Below are 24,000 nucleotides of genomic sequence, written 5' to 3'. Positions count from 1 at the left end.
TATCAAGAAAGTTTCTCACAATATAAAGGAACCCTAAATTAGTAGCTGCCTGTCCTATGTTCTCATTATAGCACTACCATGTGACTTGGAAAATTGTGTATGCTGTCTGGGCAGGAGTAGAAATGAAGGATATGAGATGCCTTCCAGCTCTAAAATTTCTATTCTTCTCATTCCTCATCACGAGCTTTTCGAATATGTTAAGTTGGAGTTTGCAAGTGTGGTACATTCTAAAGCAGCAGTAGCTACCATTTATTGAGAGCCTCTTTTTTTTCCCCCCTTGGGCCTTATGCTAAGCCATTTTTATGGACTCTTTTTATCTTTTTAGCTAGTGTGTGAAGCAAGGATAATTATTATTCTAATTCTTCTGAGGAGGAAACAGAAGTCCAGGAGGATTTTGATGTTCTGTCCAAACTGAAGTGAACACAGAGAACGTGAGGTGGACCTGAGGCAAATCCAAGGTGTCTGACTGCAGAGATTGCTTCAAAAAGGAGGGTGAGAAGACTCAGTCTTCCCCCAGGAATATAGGACTCCTCCTCTAGTGGGTCTCCTTTCCACCTTCTCTGTTGGAGGCATTTTAAAGGTACTTATGTTCAGCAAAAAGGAGGAGGAGAGGAGGAAGAGGAGGAGGAGGAAGAGAAAAGAAAGAGGAACAAAAGAAAGGAAGGAAAGAGAGAAGGAGAGAGACAAGAAGGAGGGAAGAAAGGAAGGAAGGAAGGAAGGAAGGAAGGAAAAAGGGAGGGAAGGAAGGGGAGGGGAGGGAAGGATTCCCAGAGAGAGGAGATGATGTGCCATGCCACACACCACACAACTGACTGAGCTTCATCAAACAAGGCCATTGTGACCTCTTGCCCAGAGCCCAGCAGAGCCACATGAGGAATGATAACATTGCATAAGGATTCTGGAAAAATATACCATTGCTTTGGCTCTCCACTGCAAGTGCTTCTCCCTTTTGTTGTGATTAAAATGCTAGCTTGATTCTTCAAAGATTGAGGGATGTTCACTCAGGGCTGGGGCTAAAGCTAGAGAGCTAGGCTAGAGGCAGCCCTTCATGAGAAGCTCAGTCAGCCCTTTGAAACAAGGTATCCTTCCTTCCTATCCCACCCATCTACAAAAGGAGGCAGGCTTTCCTTGGGTTTGAATCTCTGACTGCATCTAGGCTGTGTGATTCAAGATCAGGCTAATTTCTCCTCTGTGCATCCTCCTTACTTCAGCTGAAAAACAGAGATAAAGGCACCTTTTGTCAAAAAAAAAAAAAAAAAGCAAAGGTTGGACGTAGCTATGTGGAACTTTCCCCTTCCCTCAGCTCTGAAACCTCATGTCAAAGCATCACGGCTTTTAGATTTTCTCCCTGGTAAACCAGAGGAGAAAGCCAGGCCAGATGCTCTGGAGGTCGAGGTGACAGACGCTCAGCTTGTTATGACAGGACGAGGAATCCCTGTGCTGACACACATAGGCAAGAAGGATGGAGGGCAACACGGCTGAGGAGATGATAATGTTTCTCTAGCTTGTGATTTCTTTCAATTTCAGGAATGGCAATTACCAGGACAGGAGTTAGTAAAGGCCATGCTGGAATGCTTAAGTGAGTTTTGGTGCCACAGTCTGAGGTACTTTTGCATTTAGAGAATGAAGGATGGGTGATATGGAACTCGGGCTTCATTCTGTGTGCATGTGTGTGTTCCCGTGTACCCTGAGTGTGAATGAATGCAGTGCAACCAAGAAGAAGAAAGAAAGATATGAAAATGGCTTCAGAGGTGTGTCAGAGAGATAAGTAGTGGAGTGGACTGGACAATCCTGATTTAATGATTGATAACTCTCATAGTCTTACCCGTCTGAGCTTCAGCCCCTTCACTTTCCTTTTGGTGATAACATCCACTGCACATGATTGTGGAAATGCCTGTAGTCACCTAACACATGGTATGTGTGTACTCAGTAAAGGGCAGTGACCATTGTTAATGTTAATTTCCATCTGGCACATTCAACCAGCATGGGTATTTTCAACAATTCAACCTTCACTTCACAGCATTTCGTTTGTGAACAAAAGTAAACATTCACTAGCACACTTTCGCATAGTTTCTAAAAGCACAGTGCTAGGCTCTTTGAAGCCTAGCTTTTAAGCTCTCTGCATTTAGCCTCTTTATGTCTCTGGCTCCTTCCTTAGGACAAATAGAATAAGAGTTGTGACTCTCAGTGTTATTGTGACCATGAAATGAGATAATATGGGCAGAGCTCTTAGAATAATGCCTAACACATTGTGAACAATCAATAGGTTTTGCTCTCAAAAGGATACTGGTATTTCAGTGTGATGTTTGAGGTACCTAGGGAAGAAAGACACAGATGGGAAGAGAGACAAATGAGTAGGATAATAACCCAAGCCCTGTGGGAGGGAGATGGTTGGGCCACAGCTAAATGGATTATCTTTCCTACACTAAGGAAATTCATTCACTTACTGAGTAAGACATTATATAGGCCCATGTGTGTGTATCAGCCACTGTGTCAGGGCTGAATGCACAGCTTGAATATGACAGCCATGGTCCTTGAACTCTCCATACAGTGAGGGAAACAGGAGGCACCTGGGAAAAACAAGTCTTGTGCAACTGGTGCCAGAGGAGTGGGGCCGAATAAGCATTGTGGAAATACAGAAAAGGGGAATTCAATGCCACATAAAAGGAGAAGTCAGGACAAAGTTCTACTGAGGGAAGAAATTCAGGAGTATCCTGAAAATGGAAGAAGGAGGTAGAGAATGTAAGATTTGATTTGTCTTGATGAGCTTTGAAAGTAAAGGAAAAAGAAGCCAGACAGTATGGCAGCCTCAAGGAGCTGGAGATTGCCAGGAAATTGATTTCCCACTAAAGTTGGGAGGAGAAGGTGGTGAGAACCCAACCCATAGTCTTGCTGATACTTTGATTTTTAAACTAGAAATCCGTCAGACTTCTGATCCACAAAGCTCTAAAACTACAAGTTTATGTTGTTGGAAGGCACTAAAAAATTTGTGGTGATTTGTAATGGCAGGCATAGAGCCCTAAGGCATGAGTCTGATGATGTTGCTGAGTTAGGATCACATCTTGGGAAATCGCTCTGTTCGCCTAACAGTTAACAAACTGGAGGAGACAAGGCTAAGTGCAAACATCGTAGTAAGGTCTATGAGAAGTGATGGTAGCCTCCACCCTAGCACACTGCTCTTACGTGTTGTGTCTCTTCTGGATTTTGTCGCACTGTGTGGAGAAGCAGGACTCAGACAGGAGCCAGCCAAACAAAGCCCTCTACAGTGGAAAACCACAAATTCTAGAGAAAGGAGACATGCAGGCACAGATAATAACCACCACATCAGGCTGTGGAGAGATGGCACAGTGTGGTGATCCTAACATCAGAGCCAGACTGAGCACTGTAAACGAAGGAAAGGGCTCAGGGACAGCTTTCTGGGGGAGAGGACACTACTCCCATGAAGACTCTTGGCTGATAGCAAGGATGAATGAAGCCCCAGCCCTCGCTTTAAAGACATTCCTAAAACCAGGCACTCCAGTTATCCTAGTTACTCAGCAGGCTGAGATCTAAAGATCAAGCCTTGAACCCAGCCTGATGGGCAGGAAAGTTCAAAGACATTGAATCTGTAATTAACTACCCCAAAATCCAGAAGTGGAACTGTGGCTTAAGCGGTAGAATGCTAACATTGAGAGAGAAAAAAAAAAATCTCAGGGACAGTGCCTAGACCCCGAGCTCAAGCCCCAGGGCTAGCACAAAATGGCGCCTAGTTCAAACAACTTCACCTGCCAGGAAGCTGAAGTTCTATTCTTAACTAACACTTGACAACATGCAAGAGATATAGTAGGTGTTGATTGGAATCAAAATTATGGCCTGGGTATCAGTCCTGACTCCACAAACAAGTTTTGAAAGCTCTTTAGTCATTTCTTTTTTTCTTTCTTTTTTTTTTTTTTGCCAGTCCTGGGCTTGAGCTCAGGGTCTGAACACTGTCCTTGGACTTTCTCAAGGCTAGAGCTCTACCACTTGAGCCTCAGCACCACTTTCAGCTTTTTTCTATGTATGTGGTACTAAGGAATCGAACCCGGGTCTTCATGCATGCTAGGCAAGCACTTTAACCACTAGGCCAAACTCCCGGCCCCCTCTTCAGTCATTTCTGTGTCCCCTTTCTTGCCCCCTCTCCCCGACCCCCATCAAATGGAAGAAACAGTCCTTAATAATTCCAGGGCTCTTTGGCTAGGATTAGAATGACTCCATCTGTGTGGGTCACTGCACAACCAATGAAGTAATTGTGCAGCCTTGGTTGCTGCAGCAACCTGAGAGGAGGTAGTTCTGGCGAATGGAATCCCCAGGAGCCTCCATCTGGGTGGTAGATGAACTTGTACAAAATGCCCCAGGGGTTGGGATGCTTGCTTGAAACCTGACCATCCCTTTGAGCTTTCCAGTAACAGCTAACTCAGATGGACTGATGACCTAGACAGAAAGTGGCTGAGGACTTCCATGGTGGGCCAGTGCTCACTGCTCTGCTCCTTGGCCACAGTCAAGGAATTTGGGGCATGTGTAGAAGGCTCTGGTGTTTACTACAGGGAGATTTGGAACGCAGATCAGCTCAGGACCCTGGACTTGATGCCCTGAGCCTCAGAGCTTCCCCTTGGCTTTCAGGATTCTTCTCTCCACTCCCTATTTACATGCAGATGGTGATGGAACTGCAGATTCGTTAAATCCAGGCCTCTGTGTATTCTGCTACGCAGTTCCTCCATCATTCTTATGTGGGTTACTGTTCAGTGTTAAAACTGATCTTTCTTCTTCCAGACTTGTGTTTTTTCAGTCAATTCTCCATGTTCGTAGACAGTCTTCCTAAGGCTCCAATCGGCTTTTTTTTCCCCTCTGCTGAATGTGTTAGAATGGGTCTCCTTCCTTCAGAATAAAACCACATTCTGGAACATTACTTCAAAGACTCCTAAGATCTGATCACCTACTTCTCTTCCATAGCAGTGTCCTTGTTTTTCACTCAGTGCTTTAGTATTCCAAATTTTATCTCCATTCAATTTTCAGAGTGTGTCTTATGAGATATATGTGTGAGTATCTATATGTATTTCTCTATATGTATGCTTCTCTGTCTCTGTCTCTATGCCTCTAGGTCTGTCTCTGTCTATCTGTCTGTCTGTCTGTCTCTGTCTCTGTCTGTCTCTTTCTCTCTCTCTCTCTCTCTCTCTCTCTCTCTCTCTCTCTCTCTCTCTCTCTCTCTCATACACACACACACACACACACACACACACACACACACACACACACACACGCATACACGCAGGCACGTGTGCACATGCATTTGGTTTTCCCCATATTTTTCTATGTATCCTCCTCTACCCCTATCTCTTTTGTCTTCTCTCAGATTATCCCTCAAATCTATCAAAACTCAGCTCCTCCAGGAAGCCTTCTGGAGTGTTCTTTCCCTGAACTCCTTTGAGAACTAAAATTTGCTTGTAAATCCTTAACTTTGTCCCTCTAACCTGAACCAATCTGTCCATACAGCCAAGTATAACCCACTATATAAATCTCTGTGGTTTTGAATTTCTTCCACAGACATATTCATTCTTTGAGTTTCCATTCTACTGGTAGCAAAAAAAAAGAAAGTATTTCCAGTTGTTAATTATGGAAATAAACATTCTATCTAGGGTTACAAATCCATTCAAAGTGGAATCCCCAGGTCCTATGTCCCTCTTACAAGATAGTTTTTATATGCCGCCATTTGATCTCAGAATGGAGAGAAGATGTTGACAGGAGAAAGGCTTTGGGCCAAATGTGGCCTTACGGATCCTTGCTGTAATTCTCCATGCATTTCCTTGTTGGAGCTTTTACATAGGCCTGTACACGGGCCTCTCTCAAGGTATGGCTATCCTTGCTGATAGAGAACTTGGTGAGCATACTGTGACAGTGTCGGGTGACTTACTGAATGATCTACAAATTCTCTAAGCTATAAGCTGGCTCCCCTTCATTATCCCTGCTTATCTGCCCCAAGAACTCCCTCAAACCCTTTGTGTGTTAAACACTACCCTTATATACTTGAGATGCATTCCAAAGAAAGTTCTTTTCCAAAAGGATAGAAGAGGGTTGTTGTCAAGAGTCAAGACCCTGACTCTTTGCCGGGTATGGTAGCTCACGCCTGCAATGCTAGCTACTCAGGAGGCTGAAATCTGAGGTTTGAGGTTCAAAGCCAGCCTGGGTACTAAAGAACTTGAGACTCTTATCTCCTGTTAATCTCTAGAAAAGAAGTGGGGCTGTGACTCAAGGGCAGAGGGGTAACCTAGAGCTGAAAAGCTCAGGGACAACCCCTAGACTCAGGGGTAGGGTGGCAGCCTTGAACTGAAGAGCTCAATGACAATGCCCAGGCCCAGAATTCAAGCCCCATGACCCACAAAAAACACATTTTTTAAAAAACTGATTCTGAAATCTTGACCTCTTGACCTGTCTCTCCCACAATCCCAGTGGTAATTTTTCCTGTCTGGTGGGAACTCTCTAAGGTCATTACTGCCCTGTCTATGCATATATTGCCATTCCTGGGCTTGAGCTCAGGGCCTGAACACTGTCCTTGGGCTTTCTCAAGGCTAGAGCTCTACACTTGAGCCTCAGCTTCTGGCTTTTTCTATGTATGTGGTACTGAGGAATCCAACCACAGTGCATGCTAGGCAAGCACTGTACCACTAGGCCAAACGCCCAGCCCCTATTTTTTTTTAAGGAGCCTTCTTCACTCAATACTGGCTGACTGGAGACACATCAGCTAAGCTGGTAGAGCTTCTTTTCTAGGTGGGATCTGCTCTTCTACCAATGGGATGACCTGGATTCCATTGGTTTGGTGTGGGGGATACTGGGGTCAAATATGATTCCTAAGGAATGGAAAGTGCTTCATCACAATGTTTTCATCTTAACATTTCCCTTTCTGTACTTAAACACGTGTGTGTAAAAAGCATTTGTGTATCAGCCTCTAACCAGAAGACATTTATGAAGTATGGCTTTTTAAAAAAATCATATTTCCAATGCCTCTCCCACACAAGTAAAACTTGTTGAAAGGACTGATGAGTGAATAAAAGAGTGACTCTGTCTTCAGGGCCTAAGCTGAGAACTTAAACTATAGTCAAGCACTGAGACATATCACATAGTGTGTGCCTGGAATTCCAGCACTCAAGAAGCTGAGGTAGGATGATTATAAGCTGGAAATCAGTCTCTGCTTCCTATGAGTACATTATCTTAACACCAAATAAACTATGCTAGGAGCCCTTGTAATCCTAGGTAGACTTGTAATCCTAGCTATACTCAGAAGGCTGAGATCTGAGGATTGTACTTCAAAGCCAGCCTGGGAAGAAAAATCTATGCGACTCTTATCTATAGTTTACCAGCAGAAGCCAGAAATGGAACTGTGCCTCAAGTAGTAGAATGTCAGCCTTCAGTGAAAAAGCCAAGTGAAAATAGAAGGCCCTGAGTTCAAGCCCTAATACTGGCAGAAAAAAGAAGGAAGGGAGGGAAGGAGGGAGGGAGAAAGGGAGTAAGGGAGAGAGGGAGGGATGAGGGAGGAAGGGAGGGAGGGAGGGAAGGAAGGAGGGAGGGAGGGAAGAAGGAAGGAGAGGAAAATGAACTAAAAGAAAAGAAATGAGAAGTAAACAGTAGGGTGGATGTGGCCAAAGCCAGCGTTGTCATCAATTTAAATCATGACTATTAGGATCCCAGCACCTGTAAGAAGAGCTGTAAAATCTTGCCCAGTGCTGCTAAACCTGGGTTCAGCTCCATTATCATCCCTCAATTCCCCTCTCCCAAAGCGGGGGTGGCTTCCTCCATTTTTATAGGCACACAAGGCAGAGATGAGAGGACATCAGATATCAGGAAAATGCACTGCTGTCACTTGACTGGAAGGTGAGAGGTGGGACACAGCAGGCACCCAGCCTCGTGGGCATTAGGAGTTGAGTGTGACCCTTTCTGGAAACTACAGGGCAGCCTGTGAAAAGCAAAAGATAGGCAGAGCCTGGAGTCCCTTGCTGCAAACATCCACATTTGAGCTAGATTCTAGTCTCCCAAGTAAGAAAAGGCTGACAGCTCTGGCTGGCTCTGAGGTGATTTACCTCCCTGAAATACCTCAATTTAAATGCTAATTTCTCCAGAACTGAGGGGTGATGGCTCTGGCATGCTGGCTGCTGTGTATTAATGTATCCAAAACTCTTAGACATATTCTTAAAAGTGGGGAGGGAGTGGGGGAGAGAGGAAAGGGCCTGGAAAAGAAGAGTGAGGAGAGGAAGAGTCAGACCCTTGCCTGTCAGTATGGCTTGTTACCATGGCTGGAGAGACATAGTGTTTGCATTCCTGGAGGATGTATTCTGCAGCATTTGAATCACATAGAGGTGAGATGCAGGTGACTTTGGAAGCTCTGTTGATATATGGTTTGGTAGATGGGGTATACTGCAAGCCAGTTACTGGACTGGACTCTTTGAGACTATTGAAAAGATACAGAACGCAATGTAGGATTTGGGGGGGGGGAGCGAGTATTATTAAAAAGGCAAGTAATTCCTCCTTACAATTCCTTGAAGCTACAATCATGACCTTCATTTTCCAGATGAAATCTCTTAAGACATGTAGAATGTAAGCAAGTATCCTTCACTGGGCAGTATTCCGATGCATTCCCATAGACCATCTAAGCCTATGACTTTCCATCACCAGATTCTGCTTCTTTGGGTAACTAGTTACAAACAAGGTGCATGGGAGAAAAGTGAGAGGAAGAATTTCTTCCATGGTTGGGGGGGGAGTGGACCTGAGTTGATGCCATAGGAAGAAGTGGATATTAACGTTTATATAAAAAGGAAAGCAGCTAAAAGAGTCCAGTGGAATCCCCTCAGAGGGTGCTTTTTTTTATAGTATGGGGCTTGTCCAATGTCTCCTCCTTTGAACTTTGTGCTAATTGCTTGGTGGCTTGTGTAAATACCATCCTGGTGCTATATATATATATATTATATAGTATCTGATTGAGTCGGCACCCAGAGCATTCTGGGGAGAAGTGCTTATGTGGGAAATCCCTGAGGCTCTATGGGACAAGAGACTCCAAAACGGGCAACATGTTACCTGCCACGTGTTCTGTATAATGCCTTTTATCCCCATGTATTTAGCAGTTCCCCTTTCTGTTTTTCATTGCTGGCACAACTTGCCCATCCCATCCCCATCCCTGCCCTGCACCTCCATGCCAATGCCCACATGAGACCAGACTCATCTTTGTTTGGGAAGGACCACCTTTCCCTATCTGGTGCTCATTAATGGTGCATTCCCTGGAAAGTTCTCTCTAATGTTCCTGGGAAAAGGGAGGACCAGGGTATCTATGTACTGTACAGCCAGGGAATTTAGAGGAAGAGAGTAATATTTTGAAACTCGTTGGAGAAGAGCTGGAATTTAAGACCCAAATCTTCAGCATCTTTCAAGCCCTGAAGTATTCTGGGACCCTGTGGCAAAACATCAGAAAGCTTTGTATCCAAAGATCTATCTCCAGGTCTCCACCTTCCCTTCATGTCTTCTACAGAGGTTCACAGAGCACCTGCTTCTTTCTGACTTTTACTTATTTGCACTCATAGGCAGGTCCTGGGGAAGCTGTGGTACTTTAGCTGGTCAGATTTTTAGTTTACAAAGAACTTACAGTCCAGTGGGAGAAATAGGCGTCAAACAAGGTCCTTGAATAGGTCCAAGGGTTGAAACTATAAATGTTTCCCCAGAAGAGCAAACTCCTAAGAGAATGTGGAACAGAATTAACTGGGGAATTGTTATCTGATATATTGGATATATGCATATTTGGTTATTTGAAATGGGATAGGGAAGGGAGGAAAACAAGATGGGGGTAGTGTTGGGGGGAAGGAAATGGGGACCAAGACATGAGAAAGCTTACCAATGTATGTGAAGTAATGCACCCTCTATGTGGTGAATATAATGTAACCCTTCTCCCTCTCTCTAGATAGATAGATAGATAGATAGATAGATAGATAGATAGATAGATAGATTAACTGGGGAAGGTTTTTCAAAGACCATTAAGTGCTATGGAGTCAGAATAAGGAATAAGAATTGTTCAGGTTCAGAGTGTGGAAAAGTTTCCTAGAGCCAGCGGTTTGTACTAGGTGGAGACTGAGTGGGACCAGAAGCATGCTTTGTAAGAGGACTTTAGGGTACTTGGTGGTGCTAGCTAGGGAACACAGTAGGATGCACAGCCGGAGTAGGAATACACGGGGATCCATGGTGAAGGGTCTTTCTTATACACAGTGACAGGGTGACCGGGTCCCGATTTTCATAAATGGAGGCACTTGTTGATTTCCCACCCGTCTGCTCCTCGTGTCCAGAACAGCTCATGAATTTAATGTATTTGTGGAACAAATAACACCTCTCATTCCCAGAGTTGCAGAGCCCAGGATCTACTGCCTTAAATTTTTGATGAAGTTTCAGTTAAATAAGTGATTCTTGTTGTGCATTAAAAAAAAAAAGTTTAACAAGTTCCTGTAATGTATTTGTTTTCATAGACATACTTTGAGAGGTGTTTATATAAACAAATTGTGGCCCTGTTGCTAATTTGCATGCACTGTGATAACACACACACACACACACACACACACACACACACACGCATACAATATTGTATCTGAGAATCAGAATCCAATATCTGACTGCCTGACTTTAAGCCAACACCCATCAGTTTCTTGTCACCTTCACAGATATAGGATTCTCTACTATCTGGGTATCTTCTGAGGTTCTCTATCCAGTGAAACTTTCCCAGTGTCTGTTTTTCCCATGCATGTTTTGTTTCTAATTTTTCCCCCCCTTCATGAATTGCTTGACGGATGTAAAGGCCCTGCGCGCCCTCTGCTGGCAGAGGCCGTACAGGATTATGGCCAATTTCCAGACAGCTGCAAGGCCACCCAGTAGCGAAACACTGTTCCTGTCTTAATCATTCATGCTGACCTGCCTCCATCTCTCCCAGCTTTCCACCCTGGTAGGCTAACTTCCTCCTTTCCATCCTCTCTTTCCTTCTGAGCCTCCTCAAGTCACTTTATGCTTCCTGGAAGCTCAGAGGAAAACACATCATCTAGAGGGTACCTTGAGGCAAGAGCTCCCCTGCCTCTTGCAGTTGTCCTGACATTCCTCCCATTGTCCATTCAGAGTCATATTTTCCTACAGAGGTAAGGCTGACTTGGCCAAAAGGCACGGGGATTGGAGTTGGTCACTGGAGAAGAGAGGTGACCCTGTTTCCTTCTACTGCAGTTATAGGGGAAAAAAAAAAAATTCCAGAGAGGATTTGAAATGCAAACAACTTCCTCACCATCCCCTCAGGGGATAAAGTACAAAAAGACCCTGCCTAAGCCCTCCCCCCAAAAAAACCCCACGACTCACAGAGCTTCCCTCTGTCTGTTTAAGTAGAGGAATAGAGCAATGCCCATTTTAGGGCATTGCCATGAAATTTGGGGAGGCCATATTGAGACCATCCCTTGTGTGCCATCAGGTTGTACTCTGCTGTGGCCTCCTTCTCTCAGAGCTACTGTAGCCCTCCCTTCCAGCTCTCCCAGCTGGGTCGGTCCTGGGCAGGGCTGTAACTACCCTGAACCTGAGCACTGCTAAAGAGTAGGAGCTCTTCAGCCAGATTGCTTGGGACTTTCCAGGTAATATAGATTATATATTAATGTATTTTATAACTGGTTAAGGAATTGAAAAACATTGTGCTTGTGATTTTGCATGTCTAAAGATCTTAACACTGAAAACACCATGTGCCTGGTACATGTGGTGATGTTAATAAAGCACATTCTTTTCAGTACTTTACAACCGTAGGCTGAGAAGCTTGAGGAAATTGAGATGCATGTGCTTTGCAGAGTGGACAGTACTGGGGCTAAGTATTCAGAGCCAGCACCTCTCATCCTTGGTCCCTCCTATACAGAAAGCTCATCCTTGCTTGGGGTGTCGCCAGGAAGGCACTCTGCACAGCAGCATCCAGGATTCCTGATAGCAGGTCCTGCTCGCTGCTCCACGTGGTAGGTAGGTTTGTGTCTTCCTCACTAGGCTAGGAAAGTGGAGAGGACAGGGGAGTAAATCCAGTCTGTCCCTGGGGACATGCTCAGGACATACCTGTCATCTAGGACTGGGACAACTCCATTCCACTGCACTTTTTGAGAAAACAACTGTAGCAGCCACAGCAGCAATATTTGCAAAAGAGCATGAGGAAACAGTGCCTTAGAAGCTGGCTAGGGCTACACCAGCGTAAGGCTCTGTTTTCTATTCATGTTACTGAGCTTTGATTCCAGATTTGCAAACCCTAAAAGGTTCATTCTGGATAGACCCCGAGATGATCTCACAACTATCCTGTTGTGTGATCGCAAGCAACCATAGACTCAGGCATACCTGAGTCACACACAAAACAGCATGCTTAGATGGTAGACCTAGAAATTCCCTATCAAATACCTGTACTCCCCTACTCAATCATTTCATGGCTCGGTTTGACCTGGATTCAAATCCTGTACATAAATCCAAACACAGAATTTCATTGTCACTTATCTTCAAATTATTATTCTTCTTCTTCCTCCTCCTCCTCTTCTTCTTCTTCTTCTTCTTCTTCTTCTTCTTCTTCCTCTTCCTCTTCCTTCTTCTTCTTCTTCTTCTTCTTCTTCTTCTTCTTCTTCTTCTTCTTCTTCTTCTTCTTCTTCTTCTTCTTCTTCTTCTTCTTTTGGTGCCAGTACTGGGGCTTGAACTCAGGACCTAAACATTGTCTCTTAGGTTTTTCTGTTGCCTTCACTCAAGCCAAGAAAGTGTGAGGCACTGAGATCAAATTCTAATACTACTAGACACACCATACATACATTTTGCTCATGATATAGTCCTCTGGGTTTCCCCACTCGTAAAGTGAGGAGTGTGAATGAAGGTGCTTATAAAGTCCTTTTCACATTAGCAACACAGCCGTGTTTGTTTTGAGACTTCCTTCAGTTCAACCTTGTCTGGGTTTGTCATTGTCTCTGATGATGCTAGGGGACAGTTAGCAGCTGAATATTGAGTTGATGGAGCACCTAAGAATGGCTTAAATAATTGGAAGCTTGATCTCATGAAGTGTATACAACAGCTCTGAGGTCTAAGCCTCACTGTGTAGAGGAATAAATTGAGGTGCTAAGGAAACACACAAGTGGCTGGAGATCATACCATCAATAAATAGTTGAACTCCGCTTGGAACCTCCAGCCTGCTTGGTTCCTCAGCCTTTCCTTAGCACTGTAGAGCTGGAATCTGGGAAACTGGAAAACCCATGGCAGAACATCCTGGCTGCGGGTCCATTCCATCTGTAAGATACCTACCTCTGTCCTGTGACCTTGGCTCCCATCTTCACTTCCTCCATTAGGCTGTGTCTCTGCTCCTCTTCACAGGGAGAACAACTTCATCAAAGATTTCCCCCAGTTGGCTGATGGGCTGCTAGTGATCCCGCTGCCAGTGGAGGAGCAGTGTCGGGGGGTCCTCTCCGAGCCCCTCCCAGACCTCCAGCTGCTCACTGGTAAGACATACATTCCAGACCTTTCTAGGCTGGCTCCCTGACCACACACCTGGTCACCATGTAAATATACATTAGGCTTTGGCAAATCCAAGATGGCCCTAACCACACCTTCCCATCCATCAAGGCCCCTGTGGCTCATGTTAAGAATGCTGGCTATTCAGAAGGCTGAGATCTAAGGATTGAGGTTCAAAGGTAGCCTAGGTTTAAAAAAAAAGTGTAAGACTCTTATCTCTCCTTGATCAGCAAAAACATCTGGAAGTGAACTGTGATTCAAGTGGTAGAGCACCAACCAACCTTGAACAAAATAAGCCAAGGAAGAGCTCAAATCCTAAGTTCATCTCTTCAGTTCTTCCTATGACTAGGGTAAAATGAGAGTTTTCACTGAGGAACAAGAACACATGTCAACCTTTTCCAGTAAGAGCTTGACTCCTTATGCAGATAGCAGACATTTTCACCATCTTGAAAATTTTCTGAATTTTTATTCTTTTTTTTATTTTTTCACCTTCAGTGCCTTTTTTTTCTTGGTTTGAGTTAAAATCATTCTAAAGTAGTGAGCTCTCCAACAAAGAGTGTTTCCTACTTGAAAGTACTTGAATTACAGTTTGTTTATGTGTGGGTACCAAACCACTTATCAAGAGGGCTTTTTTTTTTTTGCCAGTCCTGGTGCTTGAATTCTGTGCTCAGACACTATCCCTGAGCTTTTTTGCTCAAGGCTAGTGCCCTACCATTCGAAACATAGTCCACTTCCAGCTTTTTCAGAGTAGTTTATAAGAGATAAGAGTCTTACAGATTTTCCTGCTCAGGCTTGCTTAGAATCCCAATCCTCAGATCTCAGCTTCCTGAGTAGCTAGGATTACAGACCTGGGCACATTAGGATATACATTACAGGTATGAAATGTAGACTCAGAGAGGTGAAGACTAGCCCAACATCACATAGCACATATGCTGTGTCTAGAACTTGTCTATACCTCTGTCACCCCTCCCATTCCCCACCAAACCTCCCTGTCCTCTTACAGGAGAGGTGTATTTTGTAGGTATTGATAAATCTTTAGATTCCTGGCCCTCATCACTAGATGCCTTTCTAGTCTTCTTTTGTTCTATTTATTTATTTTTCTCTCACTTTATCTCCTATTCCTTTTTTTGGAGTGAGGAGGAGTTACATATTTCCTGACACGTGTGGGCCTTGGCTGTAGCTTTGCCATTGAGTACTTAGGTGGTATCCATTACAAGAGGAGGATAATAGCCACCCCTCTCCACCCCATGGGAGATTGCACCTCTCTCATGTAGAGAGAAAGACCCCCCCCCGCCCACCGTCACTTCACAAGCTCTGGGGAGGCCTCATACAAATTGTCAGACTTCCTTAAGCCTGTGATGTAAAACAGAAAACTGAGTAGTGAACCCACATGGGTGAAGGCCTCCTACAGGAACAAATGATGTATGCACAAACCCATGGGAATCCTGCAAGGGCATTATGCTTCTATAGCCAGTTAAGTTCATATATTCCTTGAAGGCAACATGAGTCGGTTATAGATGTTATCAGAGTTAAATTGAGATGACCTTCAACTCCAATGCAGATACTTCACCCTCTGTCCCCTGTCTTCTATTACCACTCTGACTGGTCTAACTTGTAAAAGGATGTAAATCTAGTGAAGTCATAGATGTTAAAATGTTCTGTAAAACGTCTAGGCGCTCCTTGGTTTCTTTTTTCATCAGATCATAGAAATTCCAACCTGACATGAAATATAAAGGGTATCTAGTTGGATCCTCCTTATGCAGGAGTCAGGCCTCCACTATGCCCAGTGGAGACAGTGAGTAACTGTCTCTCTTTGGATGCCCTTAATGGTGGGGAGTTCATCACCCCTGAGAACAGATGGGTTCATGATCAATGGAGAGGTACCGTGCTCTGATGGAAAGTACTTTGGACCAATCATTGATCATATATTCTTGGGCAGTTTTCCTCGTTGAGCCTCAGTTCCTAAGTCTAATAAACAGACTATAAACAATTATTTTTCCAGCTTATAATGAGAAGTAGAGAATATATATATAAATAATGTTTGGTTTATTATAATTCAGGTGATGTTACAAAATGATATGATCACTTGTTTTAACTCAGGAATCTGTTGTTTTTGAGACAGGGACTCTCTCTGAAGCCAAAGCTTACCTCAAATTCATCATTTTCCTGCCTCCATCTTCCAAGGGCTAATATTTATAGATGCATGGCACAGGGATATTTGAAAATTTTCTGGTAAAAAATATTTGCTGCACTGTTTTGGTTTATTTTTTTTAACTTAATTAACAATGAAAAAAATATCCCTACCTCAGAACTCTATTCCACCCCAACCTCCCCAGGTGGAGATCTGGACTAGAGTATAGCTTGATGTAGTCAGGAATGGTGTAAGATCAGGGATGGGTTTATGATGAAGAAGGGAAAAATGTGACTGCCAATCAAGAGTTAATTTTTGAAACCCTTCAATATACAGGCTTTGTTCTATATTCTGTTCTAGGCAGTGGGAATAATCTGAACAGGCTATGTGTGTTTCAGGCTTGAGTCTAGGCAATCTGAGAGATGTAAAGAAGCATAAGGTAGCTGCTGACCATTTATGAGGGGAGATCCAGAGCTATAGTGAAGGGCACAGAAAGCAGATTTTTATAAAGAACATAGTTCTCCAGGCTTGGCATTATTCCATCAACTGAAAGAGTTACCATAATAATGTACACCAAAATGTCCAATCAGCCAACCACCAGTGGCTCATGCCTATAATCCTAGCTATTTGGGAAGCTGGGATCTGAGAATGGAGGTTTGGAGCAGAAAAAAAAAACTATGTGTTTTTTATATCTCCTATTAACCAACAAAAGGCTGGAAGTGGAGATATGACTAATGATAGAGTGCCACCCTTGAGCCAAAAGCTCAAGAATAGTGCCCAGGCCCTAAGCCCTAATACCTTTCACACACACACACCTAGCCTCCCTTTTTTGGAGATAGGGTATTGGTCAGTAATGCCCCAACCATACAGCAGAGAACATAGATAAGCAGTGGTAGATGGGGCAGAAGCTACCTGACAGCTAATCAGGTAGTTATAGATGTTAATGTTTATACCATTTTCTCTGCCCTAAGTTAGAACCACCATTGAATCCCCCCACACTCTCCCCTTCCAACTGTTCTCCTTTTGTCCCCAGCCTCTGCAAAGGAAGGGCAGGAAAAAGAACCGATAAACAAGAAGAACATATTTATAACCAAAGAGCCTTGCTCCAGTGGACATGTCTTTGGAGATCATGAATATTTTTCCTTTAAGACGAAAGCCTCTAAAAATTATTTTATTCCTGAAAAGCAAGAAGGAAAAAAGCTGACAGTAATGAACAACTTTAATACTACAGTAATGTCCAGGAAGAAACCATTTGTTCCAGTGAGAGTCTCATTTTAATCTTGGTATCGAATAGCTCTAAGTGCCTCCTCACCAGGAGATGAGAGAAGATAGGAAATGTGCTTGTTATTTGCAGAGGCACAAGCATGGATTCATAACAACAATAATAATAACAACTGCTGACGTGACAAGAATTTCTTTTCAAAAGCATCATCCTGAATATAAAAAAATAGCTAACAATTGCAAAGCTTAAAGAATTTTTCTTAATGAAAATAGATATAAATCAGAAAGTAAGAATTTAAGAATTTTTCATACATCTACTACCCAGCATTAACCACTTACAAAACATTTTGTGGTGGTTTCTTTATTTTGCTGTTGTTGTTTATACAATGTGTTTTCTAGAATGTGTTCCATGGAACCTGTGTTCCACTGATCCATCTGTGTGAAAAGGATTCAGATAAGTTTACACAGCACCTTTATTACCGTCTTAAAATGCCTATTTGTGTATTTAAGTGGCTGATACTTACACATTGCAATTTGTAGAGCTACCACTTCTCACTCTTACTTGAAATGGAAACTTCCAGATGGGTACACATGTGTTTTACATAACAAATGGGCTCTAGCAGGGCTTAGTTGGAACATAAGCAAGATTGTTCTTACCTTTTAGGTAAAGGGGAAAGCTTAAAAGAGAAATAGTAGGGGGATGGCGGAGAAAAAAAGACAAGGAGGTAGGATCCAGATAAAATGGTAGACTCTAATGAAAGCCTCTACACAGACACAAGCCTCTGCTGACTTGGAAGAGGCGACCATCCACCACCCCAAGCCTAGAGCTGCTGGGGTGGCCATTGTGGAATGAAGTATGTCCAGTTCTAGGTTCACACCTTTGTGTTATTTCTCCCTCCAGGAGATGTCAGGTACGATGAAGCTATGGGTTACCCCATGGTGCAGCACTGGCGTGTGAGGAGCAATCTCTACCGTGTGAAGTTGAGCACCATTACTCTCTCGGCCGGTGAGGACCATTGTCCGGGGACGTGAGGACAGCCCAGGGGATGGGGAGTGACTCTGGGGTATGTGCCAAGCCAGCCAGGGCTTGCCAAGGAAAGGAAGGAGTTTCAAAGGAGAGCAGAGATTCACCAATCTGGCAGTGACATGGATTATGTTATGGTGAGGACAGCTCAAGAATAGGAAAGCCCGTGTCCCAGTTGAAGAGTCAGCTTCCTGGATGTAGGTGGTGGAATGACAGACAGACAGACAGACAGACAAGGAAAGATAGATAAAACAACACTGTAAATTCTGTTTGCATCCTGGAAGGATATGAGGCAGCTGAGTGGTAAACTCTTCTTGGCACTAATCCCTATGTCCTCTCTTGGACAGCTCATAGCCTCCCCCTCCATCCTCCATAGCCATTCCCCCCTCACCTGACCATAGGGTCAGTTTGTCTTTCCCAAAATGGGGCACCTTTTCTCATGACAGTGGTTTTGAGCCTCGAGATTCCTTCACCTACTTCTCCTTGCTTAGGCATCATAGACCAAATGATTCTTTGCCACCACTTCCGTTCTTCTTTCCCCCTTCAAACTAAGCAAGAAATTCCTGTGCTGGGATCCCTCTAACCAGGCACTAACACGTGCCTGATTTGTAACTTAATCTTGACATTTTTGTTTCCCCTTATCATTTTCCCCCGCTCAAACCCAGTTCCTTATGCTGTTTCGCTCATTGGCTAGCACTCTACCTACGGAGCAATGCCTCCAGCCCCCCCAACTTCATCTTGACCTGTCTCCCCCACTGACCTGAATAAACACTGAGAACAGCACCTGGGGCTTGTTTATTCTGCTCTCCCGAGACACTTAAGGCAGACACAGCCTCTGCTGGTGATCATGTTTGACGAAAGGATTGGAATAAATAAATGAAAACTGAGAGAGAAAGCATAAAATCAGGACTGTGGAAAGACAAGACCTGGCATAGGATCTTCTGGCTCGGGCTCACTTATAATCCTGCCACTGGCTTATTTGTTTGTATGGCCCCTAATTAGCCCTGCATTCCTGTCTCATTTGTTTCTTCTTAAACTTCTTCAGTGTGGCTTGTTCATCAGCAAAATAGAGCTCTCCTAGTTTGGAAATTTGAGGGCTTTCCTCTCTCAGAAATTAAATAGTAATTATTGCTGCTATCTGTCAAGTACTTTATAATGTTTCACAGCTTGTCCCTTAAAACAATCCTAAAAGAAAAGTATATTTAGCCTATTTTTTTTTATTTCAAACAGGAAAACTGAAGATCAGAGAGATTAAGTAACTAAGCCCAAATTTCACAGCTAGTACAGATTAGGGAAAGTAACAGGGATTTGATTGCATTAAAAAAAAAATCTTCCTGGATAAAAATCCACTGGGCACGTCCCAACCACTGTCATATATTACTTAATAGAAACGATGGCATTATTAATACTTCTGAATTAATTATCCAGTTGCACAAGTTAACAGGCGATAGAGGTTATTCTAATCAACTACCATTTCTACCAGCCCTTTTTCTGTTTTCCCACCACCCCCTCACCCTGCACTTGCAAATAAAATTGTGAAGTCCCTATTAGAACTACAAGGTGTACTGCTTTAGTTAATCAGTACTGATGTTCCCGGAGCCCCCTTGTAAATCAAATGTCAGCAAATTGGAGCTCATTGTCGATGTTGGAGAGACTCACTTTCTGCAATGTGACACAGAATTGGCTGCTGTGCTGGCGATAGTGACTGCTGTGTCTGCTGTGATCCAGGAACCGAGTGGGGAAGGTGATTGGGGTAGGGCATGGAAGGGAGGATGCCGGTACCGATTCAGAGACAGCTGAGGCAGGGCTTGCACCTGCCTCGTGGCAGAGCTCCAAGTACAAAATGCAGGTGTTCCCACTAGCCCCAAGTTTGAAAGGCTTCCTAGGGAAGGGTGACTTTGTAGGACTTGGAGATTGAGGAAGATGAATATGTAAGGAAGAAAGGATGATGGGAATTACAGGTTGTATTCTGGACAAACATGAGAACTGGTTTGGCTGAAGGGAAATCTTGGTATATGAAGCTCATGAGAGAGATGATCTTGCAAGCCTGAAGGCTCATGTAAGGGCTCTGGAATTCATCCAAGAGCAGTCAGGAAGGAGCTCAGGCAGGTTTTCAGAGGAGGATGTGAGCTGGGTGGTGGCTCATGACTGTAACCCTAGTTACCCTAGAAAGTGGGGGGATTCAAGACAATTTTAGGGGAACAGTGGATGTTCAAGGAGGCATGTGCATGGGGGTAAGTGGCCTGAGCTATCTGTCTTGGCTGTGGATGTCTCTAGTCTTCCTGCTATGCCCATCAGTCTCACTGTGGATGAGATTCTCAGTTATCACCAAAAGTCTCCTGGAGGACCTAGCCAAAAACAAAAAACTAAAGAGCCAGCCCTTTCCTACATTCAGTAATCTCCAGGCATTCTCTCAAGCTTGAAGTTGAAAGCAGAATGTTTTGGGGTATCCATTTCTCAGTCCCAGCTTCCCTAGAAGTTTGTGATGCTGAGCTGGTAACTGTGGAGGGAAGAATCTGGTTAGCAGCTGAGTAAAGTCGGATTTTGGTAAACCCTTCCCCCATTGCTGGGAGGCTCTGAGACAATCATTCGATGTGAGGGACCAAAAAAAATTTAAAAAAACTGTTCATTGACGGGTGGTAGTGCAGACCTTTTGCTAGGTGCTGAAGATTTAGTAGAGGACGGAGGAAAAAGTAGAACAGCATGAAAGCTCAGAGGCAGTTTAGGGAGAGAGAACGCATGACTGTATCAGGAGGGGAAAAGCAGAGATAGAAAGGGAGGCAGGGTACTAGGAAACTAAAGCAGGGACCAGAGACCACAGTGAGCCTGGATAGGAATGTGGTCCAGGACTCCAGCTGTGGACAAGCCCTCGTTTACTTGGTGTGTACATTTGTGAGTGGAAACACAAGGAGCTTTGACTCCAGCACCTCCTGCTGGAGGATTCAACTCATCACTTATATGACTTGCTCACCTGCAGGATGGGGTTGTTGTTGACAAAGTGTTTAGGCGAAGGTTAAATTAGATAGAGTAGGTGGTGTGCCTGGTATATACATCAGTGCCTCGGTCAATGGATGCTCTTTTGGGCTTTGTGATTGTCACTTTAAGGTCACCCCTTTGGAGATGGCTGAGGTTAGGTCTTTTCTACTGTGGAGTTCCTTCTGCTCTGTCTCAGTATCCACCAGAGAGATCAATGATGTGCATCTTTGGAGTGATGTAGTCAATAGACTACCACTATGGTGGAAAAAAAGAAAATCAGGCCGGGAGTTTGGCCTAGTGGTAGAGTGCTTGCCTAGCATGCACGAAGACCTGGGTTCGATTCCTCGGTACCACATACACAGAAAAAAAAAAAGCCGGAAGTGGTGCTGAGGCACAGGTGATAGAGCTCTAGCCTTGAGAAAGTCCGAGGACAGTGCTCAGGCCCTGAGCTCAAGCCTAGGACTGGCAAAAAAAAAAGAAAATCAGGTACTGAATCCCAGCAGGAATGAACTACTGGCCAGTGTATGCATAATCTGACTACCTATGCCATGTGCCTTTCCCGTCCAGGTTTCACCAACGTTCTCAAGATCCTGACCAAAGAGAGCAGTCGGGATGAGCTGTTGTCCTTTATTCAACACTATGGCTCCCACTACATTGCCGAGGCCCTGTATGGATCGGAGCTCGCCTGCCTCATCCACTTCCCCAGCAAGAAGGTTCAACAGCAGCTGTGGCTCCAGTATCAGAAAGGTAAGCCCGGAGTGCATTTTGGAGGTAGTGGTGGGGAGGTGTCGAATTCCCTGTCCCTCTCTGGACAGTAGAGAGAAATGAGCCCTCGGGATTCTTTCAGTACATGTACTTTCTGAAGCCTCACATTTTGCCCTAGACCACAGATCTCAGGTCTACTGTAGGCTCTGTGTTTAAGATTCTTCCATCTTGAAGCAAGAAGGAGAGGGTCAAAGGCCAGCACTTGACAGTGGTATATCCTTGATAATCTTCTTGGAGAAGCCACGAAGAGCTAATGCTGCACTAGAAAAGCCACATCATACCTAATGGACAGCTTTGGTCTCTTCTGCACAAAGCCTATAACTCCTTCTGTGTGTGTGTGTGTGTGTGTGTGTGTGTGTGTATGTGTGTGTGTGTGTGTGCGTGCGCTTATTATAGGATTTAAACTCAAGGCCTGGGCTCTGTCCCTGAACTTCTTTGGCTCAAGGCTAGCACTCTACCATGGAAGCCATAGCTTCACTTCCAGGTTTTTGATAGTTAATTGAAGATATGAGTCTCACAGACTTCCTGCCCAAATTGGTTTCAAACCACTATCCTCAGATCTCAGCTTCCTGAGTAGCTAGGGTAGCAGGCATGAGCCACCAGAGTTTGGCTGGTATTATCAGAATTAGAATTGCCCCACTACAGGTACAGGAAACTAGTCTTCCATTAGGAAAGTAGTTTTGTTTTTTTTTTTTTTCCTACGTCAGTGTTCCCTTCCTGTGATGTGGACACTTAAGTAGCAGTCTGTGTCTGTTTCACACATTAAAGGAAGAAGTAGTTGATGGACTAGCATTTTGAGAATATTACAAGTATTGCACACATGCTTTTGTGGATGTTAGTAGGTCTATGTATTCATACTTCTGTTCCACGTTTGAGAAACTAAGTCTAAAACATGCTAAGCCAACTGCGCATAGTTACACAACTAGTACATGGCAGGGCCAGAGCTAGAAACCAGAGCTGACTGCTGCCAAAACTTCATGTTATTTCCCTCTTTTATTGCAGAGTTTCTTACTATAATTAGGACTATTAATATGAATTACTTACCTTATAAGAGACTATTAAGGTTACTTTCGTCTTCTCTGTATGACTGAGTCATCCTATCCCCCAAAATTGAACCAGTCATAACTTATCAAGCATAGATTGTGAGAGCCAGAAGGGACTTCCAATTTTGGTTGTATAAAGCCCATTTGTCAGGGCCAAGGCAGAACTCTCGCCATAGTCTCTTACTTATTTATTTATCTTTAAGTAATTGTGCAAAGGAGTTGTTATTCAAGAAAGCAGCTATGAGCATCATGATTTTCCTTTTTCAACCTTCCACTGCTCTCACCAGCTGCTCTTTGTCTGAGGATTGGAGTCCTGTCTTGGCTTGTGTTTTCTCCGGACCCTCCCCTTTTGCCTCTGGGGGTTCTGAAACCTCAGACTTCCCCAGCTTTGAGGCATGGATGGTTTATAGGCTCAGAAGACATAATTGAGTTGTCGGGGAATAGCTTGGTTTTATGGCTGTGACAATGACAGTCTTTAAGGAAGTGCATTAAATCAATAGAAGTCTCATTGTGCTGCCCTATAAATAATGTGCCACATCATTAAGCAGGGCAATAAGCTTCAGGAGTTTGAAGTAATACAATTAGGTTATGTTTATAAAAACCTTCGCTCACTGTGGCTACTGAACTAATTTCCTTAGTGCCATCTTCAGTGCCTGAGATGCTACTCTGATGCTAACTTCTACCCTGTTATCATCTCGGTTCCTTCTGGGACTCAGACTTCCTTATTCTAGAAAAATCTCATTCCTTATGTAGATGTCAGATGGAATTTGTTACATAAGTAAGGTGGGAAAGGGGACAGAAAGAATACTATCACAACAGCCCCGGGAACTCCTCTAAGGTCTGGATTTGCTACAGATGTTTTTGAGTGAGCTTGTGTGAGCTTTGAGTGACCTTGAACTTGGAATGGATCTTTAAACTTGGAGTGATATTCCATGGTCCATAATTCCAAGTAGGGTGCTAAGATGCATGAAGGTCAAAGAAACCATTTTTTTTGTATTTCTTCCTCTCTGGCCCTCAGATGGTCCATCAGCCATTCTGGCTTTATTATTTTTTTTATATTTGGCAACGATGCTAAGGAAGTAATTTACTTATGTATGAATGGAGGAATGTGTCAGTTATGTGCCATTGAACGGATGTGATTTCCCATCCTGACTCCCCTTCTCATACCCCTGCCAAGTAACTCTAGGCCAAATAACTTCTAAGTCTCAGATTCAAATGGAGGATAGTCATTTCCTTGCATCACTTTTGGGAGAATGAGCTGAAATCATGCAGGTAAATTGCCTGGCATGTAGTAAATACATGATTTTTTTAAAGTAGCT

General features: G+C 43.8%; 1 protein-coding gene and 1 long non-coding RNA gene across 9 annotated transcripts in view; one reads left to right on the top strand and one right to left on the bottom strand.

Moving 5' to 3' along the window:
• Astn2 (astrotactin 2) overlaps positions 1–24,000 on the top strand; it is an 854,736-nt gene that overhangs the window by 601,894 nt on the left and 228,842 nt on the right. For all 8 annotated transcript variants that reach the window (XM_090330513.1, XM_090330512.1, XM_090330508.1 and 5 more), the window contains 3 exons: positions 13,384–13,508; positions 17,775–17,879; positions 21,441–21,620. In XM_090330513.1, the coding sequence (XP_090186639.1) occupies positions 13,384–13,508; positions 17,775–17,879; positions 21,441–21,620 (410 nt within the window). The remainder of the gene's footprint in view (positions 1–13,383; positions 13,509–17,774; positions 17,880–21,440; positions 21,621–24,000) is intronic.
• Positions 1–24,000, bottom strand: part of LOC150065839 (uncharacterized) — an 88,094-nt gene that overhangs the window by 33,758 nt on the left and 30,336 nt on the right. The gene's annotated exons all lie outside the window — the stretch shown is intronic.

This window comes from Megascapheus bottae, chromosome 3 (assembly GCF_031878675.1).
Source record: "Megascapheus bottae isolate mThoBot1 chromosome 3, mThoBot2.hap1, whole genome shotgun sequence".
Taxonomy (NCBI): domain Eukaryota; kingdom Metazoa; phylum Chordata; class Mammalia; order Rodentia; family Geomyidae; genus Megascapheus; species Megascapheus bottae.
This window is presented reverse-complemented; position numbering and strand designations above follow the sequence as displayed.